General features: G+C 42.1%; 1 protein-coding gene across 1 annotated transcript; it reads right to left on the bottom strand.

Annotated features, from left to right (window-relative positions):
* Nucleotides 1-1,202: 1,202 nt before the first annotated feature.
* LOC137319596 (probable G-protein coupled receptor 139) lies at nt 1,203-2,043 on the bottom strand. The gene has a single exon (XM_067981694.1). It carries the CDS (start codon nt 2,025-2,027, stop codon nt 1,203-1,205), a length of 825 nt encoding a protein of 274 aa, XP_067837795.1. The 5' UTR covers nt 2,028-2,043.
* Nucleotides 2,044-6,698: the final 4,655 nt, after the last annotated feature.

Genomic DNA, 6,698 nt, shown 5'->3' with positions numbered 1-6,698 from the left:
ACGGGTCAACACCTACAGTCCAGGGACCTCCTCTACCCCCAGCCCCATTAACACACTGGTCAACACCTACAGTCCAGGGACCTCCTCTACCTCCCGCCCCATTAACACACTGATCAACACCTACAGTCCAGGGACCTCATCTACCTTCTGCCCCATTAACACACTGGTCAACACCTACAGTCCCGGGACCTCCTCTACCTCCCGCCCCATTAACACACTGGTCAACACCTACAGCCCAGGGTCCTCCTCTACCTCCCGCCACATTAACACACTGATCAACACCTACAGTCCAGGGACCTCCTCTACCTCCCGCCCCATTCACACACTGGTCAACACCTACAGTCCCGGGACCTCCTCTACCTCCCGCCCCATTAACACACTGATCAACACCTACAGTCCAGGGACCTCCTCTACCTTCCGCCTCATTAACACACTGATCAACACCAACAGTCCAGGGACCTCCTCTACCTCCCGCCCCATTAACACACTGATCAACACCTACAGTCCAGGGACCTCCTCCACCTCCCGCCCCATTCACACACTGATCAACACCTACAGTCCAGGGACCTCCTCCACCTCCCGCCCCATTAACACACTGGTCAACACCAACAGTCCAGGGACCTCCTCTACCTCCCGCCCCATTAACACACTGGTCAACACCTACAGTCCAGGGACCTCCTCTACCTCCCGCACCATTCACACACTGATCAACACCTACAGTCCCGGGACCTCCTCTACCTCCCGCCCCATTCACACACTGGTCAACACCTACAGTCCAGGGACCTCCTCCACCTCCCGCCCCATTAACACACTGGTCAACACCTATAGTCCAGGGACCTCCTCTACCTCCCGCCCCATTCACACACTGGTCAACACCTACAGCCCAGGGACCTCCTCTACCCCACGCCCCATTAACACGCAGGTCACCGACTCCTTGTATTGTTATTTATTTTATTTCCTTTTAATTTCTCCAACATGGTCAAACATTTGGTGCAATTAGTAGGCACATATTATTTTACAACTTGTACTTGCATGAGATATAAACTTTGAGAAACGCTGTAAAATGAGTTGATGAATTGCATCATGTTATCAACCTTTGCCGAATATCCAGTGTTTGTAGCACCACTGCCTGGAGTAGAGAGGATCAGGCATTGTATGACACAGAACGGACTCTGCTGTTAGAAAGTCTTCAGATCTTCCAATTATTTAATGAATTTAACAACGACAGTAAAGGGATATTTCACCACGTTCTTCAACTGCTCTCTGAATTTCGTCTGGGTCACGGCATAAATACAAGTGTTTGTGCAGCAACTCAGGAGCTGGAGCATGAATCCCAGTTCTTGTACCAACACAGGTAGATATACAGACCCATACCCCAACCACCACAAACGGCTCCATACAGAATACACCATAAACACCGACCATAACAGGATAAAATTCCCCGAGATAACAAACAGTAAAATGATGGATTTCCTTCGGCTCTCCATCTCTGGGTCTCTGGGATTCTCTCCACTGCTGTGGCCCCGGAGTCTCCTGCGGGCTCTGCTGGCCACTAAAATGTGTCTGACGGTTAAAGTATTGAGCAACAGAATCAGAATGAATGGGACGCACGGGGTGAGGATATAATGAAGGAATTCAATTACTCCCCATATCCGGGAATACCGAACACTGATTGTTACAATGCAAAACCAGGGGCTATTGTAAAGCTTATACCCTCCTCTGAACATGAAGCACCAGAAAATGTTCTTGAAACAGCTCAGCACACTCACTGTTCCCAGAACCACAGTCGCCGTTCTCTCGGTGCAATATTTAATTTTCAGATTCTGGCAACAAATGGCCACAAATCGATCAAAGGTGAAAGTGACAGTGAACCAGACGGAACAGTCTGTGGCTGCGAAAAGCAGGGCGGCGTGAATATTACACACGGGGATGTACCACCACAGGAATTCGAATTGTGCCCGATAAACAATCGGAATCTGCCTCAGGATCAGATCGGTGATCACGACCAGTCGATCCGCCACTGCCATCGCCACCAGGTAGCGAGTGACACATTTGGAGAGACCGCACTTACCCTGGGACAGGATCCTAATCGTCAATAAGTTAACTGTAAGTGAAAGAAAAAGGGAAATTTTACATCAGACTGGGAGCCCCTGCAAGTATGATACCGTCTCTGGATCCCTCTGTAAATATTAATACCCATATCTTGTTCCCACTGTAACTATTAGTTCCTTACCGTCATACCACTGTAAATAATAGTATCGTCTCTGAATTCCCTGTAAATACTAGTGCCGTATCTGTATCCCCCTGTCGATATCAGTATTGTCTCTGAATTCCCTGTAAATACTAGTGCCGTATTTGTATCCCCCTGTAAATATCAGTATTATCTCTGAATTCACTGTAAATACCAGTGCCGTTTCTGTATCCCCCTGTAAATATCAGTATTGTCTCTGAATTCCCTGCAAATACTAGTGCCATGTCTGTATCCCCCTGCAGATATCATATTGTCTCTAAATTCACTGTACATACCAGTGCCGTATCTGAATCCCCCTGTAAATATCAGTATTGTCTCTGAATTCTCTGTAAATACTAGTGCCGTATCTGTATCCCCCTGTAAATATCAGTATTGTCTCTGAATTCACTGTAAATATCAGTGCAGTATCTGTATCCCCCAGTAAATATTAGTACTGTCTCTGAATTCCCTGTAAATACCAGTGCAGTATCTGTATCCCCCTGTAAATATCAGTATTGTTTCTGAATTCCTTGTAAATACCAGTGCCGTATCTGTATCACCCTGTAAATATCAGTATTGTCTCTGAATTCCTTGTAAATACTAGTGCCATGTCAGCATCCCCCTGCAGATATCAGTATTGTCGCTAAATTCACTGTACATACCAGTGCCGTATCTGTATCCCCCTGCAAATATCAGTATTGTCTCTGAATTCGCTGTAAATACTAGTACCGTATCTGTATCCCCCTGTAAATATCAGTATTGTCTCTGAATTCCCTGTAAATACTCGTGCCGTATTTGTATCCCCCTGTAAATATCAGTATTGTCTCTGAATTCACTGTAAATACCAGTGCCGTATCTGTATACCCCTGTAAATATTAGTACTGTCTCTGAATTCCCTGTAAATACTAGTGACGTGTCTGTATCCCCCTGTAAATATCAGTATTGTTTCTGAATTCCCTGTAAATACTAGTGACGTATCTGTATCCCCCTGTAAATATCAGTATTGTCTCTGAATTCCCTGTAAATACTAGTGCCGTATTAGTATCCCCCTGTAAATATCAGTATTGTCTCTGAATTCATTGTGAATACCAGTGCCGTATCTGTATCCCCCTGTAAATGTTAGTACTGTCTCTGAATTCCCTATAAATACTCGTGACGTGTCTGTATCCCCATGTAAATATCAGTATTGTTTCTGAATTCCCTGTAAATACGAGTGACGTGTCTGTATCCGCCTGTAAATATCAGTATTGTCTCTGAATTCCCTGTAAATCCTAGTGCCGTCGTTGTGTCCCCCTGTAAATAACAGTATTGTCTATGAATTCCCTGTAAATAGTAGTGCCATACCTGTATCCCCCTGTAAATATTAGTACTATCTCTGAATTCCCTGTAAATAGTAGTGATGTGTCTGTATCCCCCTGTAAATATCAGTATTGTCTCTGAATTCCCTGTAAATACTCGTGATGTGTCTGTATCCCCCTGTAAATATCAGTATTGTCTCTGAATTCCCTGTAAATACTAGTGACGTGTCTGTATCCCCCTGTAACTATTAGTATCGTCTCTGGATTTCGCTGTAAGCATTATGACCATCTCTGGATCGCTTTGTAAATATTAATACCGTCTCTAGATCCCCTGTAAATATTAATACTGTCTCTAGATCCCTGTAAATATTAATACCATTGCTGGACTAACTGTAAATATTAGTACCACCTCTGGATCCAGTGTCAACATCAGTAACATCTCTGGACCCACTGTAAATATTAATACCGGATCAGGAACCCCTGTGAATATTAGTACATATCTGGATACCCTGTATATATTGGTACCATCACTAAATGCCCTGTAAATATTAATACTGTCTCTAGATCCCTGTAAATATTAATACCGTCTCTAGCTCCCCTGTAAATATTAATACCGTCTCTAGATCCCCTGTAAATATTAGTACCGTCTCTAGGTCCCCTGTAAATATTAATACCGTCTCCAGGTACCCTGTAAATATTAATACCGTCTCCAGGTCCCCTGTAAATATTAATACCATCTCTAGATCCCCTTTAAATATTAATACCAACTCTAGCTCCCCTGTAAATATTAATACCGTCTCTAGATCCCCTGTAAATATTAATACCGTCTCTAGATACCCTGTAAATATTAATACTGTCTCTGGATCGTCCTATAAGTAATAGCACCGTCTCTGGACCCCTCTTTAAATATTAATGCCATCTCTTGTTCCCATTATAACTATTAGTACCTTATATATCATCTCTGGATCCTCTGTATATATTAGTACTCTCTATGGATCCTCTGTATATATTAGTGCTCTCTAAGGATCCCCAAAATATATTAGTACCTTCACTTGATCCCCCTGTAACTAATGACACCATCTTTTGTTCCCTTTGTAACTATTGGTACCATCTCTACATCCTATCTGAATATTGGTGCCGTCGCTGGACCCCCGCAAATATTAGAAACATCTATGGATCTGCTGTAAATATAAGTACCTTTTCTGGATCATTATAGAAGTATCGGTACTGTCTCTTTATCCCTCTGTAAATATTACTACTGTCTCTCATTAGCCTGTACATATTAATACCATATCTGGGTATCTTGTAATTATTAGGACTGTCACTGGATGCCCTGTAAATATTGGTACCATCTCATAATCTCCCTGTAACTATTATTGCCGTCCCTGGACCCCTCTGTAAATATTATTACTGTCACTTGATCCCCTTGAAATTATTAGTACCGTCTCTGGATCACCCCTCTAAATATTAGCACCGTTTCTTGATACCTCTGTAATTATTAGTAGCATCTCTGGATCCACCTGTAAATATTAATGCCATCTCTGAATCCCTCTTTGAATATTAGTACCGTTTCATGATCCCTCGGTAACTATCAGTATGGTATCTGATTCCGCCTGTAATTAGTTGCACCGTCTCTGAATCCTCTCGAAATATTAGGACCGTCTCCAGATCCCTGCAAATATTAGAGACATCTGTGGATCGCCTGTAAATATTAGTACCTTCTTTGGATCACGATGTGAATATTAGTACCATCTCATGATCCCGTGTAACTATTAGTGCTGCATGTGGATGGCTCTGCAAATATTAGCACCATCTCTGATTCCCCTGTAAATAATAGCACAATCTCTGGATCACCAGTAAATATTACTATCGTCTCTGATTCCACTGTAAATAATAGCAGCATTTCTGGATCACCTGTAAATATTACGACCGTCTCTGATTCCCCTGTAAATATTAGCACCATCTCTGGATCACTTGTAAATATTACTACCGTCTCTGATTCCCCAGTAAATATTAGTACCATCTCTGGATCACCTGCAAATATTACTACCATCTCTGATTTCCCTGTAAATATTATTACCATCTCTGGATCACCTACAAATTTTAGTACCATCTCTGGATCACCTGCAAATATTACTACCATCCCGGATTCCCCTGTAAATATTAGTACCATTCCCTGATGATCTGCAAATATTAATACCGTCTCTGATTCATCTGTAAATATTAGAACCATCTCTGGAACACCTGCAAATATTCCTACCATCTCTGATTTCTCTGTAAATATTAGTACCATCCCTGGATCACCTGCAAATATTACTACTGTCTCTGATTCCCCTGTAAATATTAGTACCATTTCTGGATCACCTGCAAATATTACTACCATCTTTCATTCCCCTGTAAATATAAGTACCATTCTCTGATCACCTGCAAATATTACTACCATCTCTTGATCACCTGCAAATATTACTATCGTCTCTCATTCACTTGTAAATATTAGTACCATTCTCTGGATCACCTGCAAATATTAATACCATCTCTCATTCCTCTGAAAATATGAGCACCATCTCTGGATCACCTGCAAATATTACTACCATCTCTGATTCCCCTGCAAATGTTAGTACCATTCTCTGATCACCTGCAAATATAAATACCATCTTTGATTCCTCTGTAAATATTAGAACCATCTCTGGATCACCTGCAAATATTACTACCATCGCTGATTGCCCTGTAAATATTAGTACCATTCCCTGATCACCTGCAAATATTGCTACCGTCTCTGATTCCCCTCTAAATATTAGCACCATCTCTGGATCACTTGCAAATATTACTACCATCTCTCATTCCCCTGTAAATATTAGTACCATTCCCTGATCACCTGCAAATATTAATACCATCTCTGATTCCCCTATAAATATGAGCACCATCTCTGGATCACCTGCAAATATTACTACCATTTCTGATGCCCCTGTAAATATTAGTACCATTCTCTGATCACCTGCAAATATTGATACCGTCTCTGGTTCCTCTGTATATATTAGAGCCATCTCTGGATCACCTGCAAATATTCCTACCGTCTCTGATTCCCCTGTAAATATTAGTACCATCTCTGGATCACCTGCAAATATTCCTACCGTCTCTGATTCCCCTGTAAATATTAGTACCATTTCTGA

This window comes from Heptranchias perlo, unplaced genomic scaffold, assembly GCF_035084215.1.
Source record: "Heptranchias perlo isolate sHepPer1 unplaced genomic scaffold, sHepPer1.hap1 HAP1_SCAFFOLD_88, whole genome shotgun sequence".
NCBI classification, from domain to species: domain Eukaryota; kingdom Metazoa; phylum Chordata; class Chondrichthyes; order Hexanchiformes; family Hexanchidae; genus Heptranchias; species Heptranchias perlo.
Note: the sequence above shows the minus strand (reverse complement) of the source record. Positions and strands in the feature narration are given on the sequence as shown.

Excerpts from the sequence above, each read along its gene's own strand:
- LOC137319596 (XM_067981694.1), bottom strand. The coding sequence starts at position 2,027 with ATGGCAGTGGCGGATCGACTGGTCGTGATCACCGATCTGATCCTGAGG.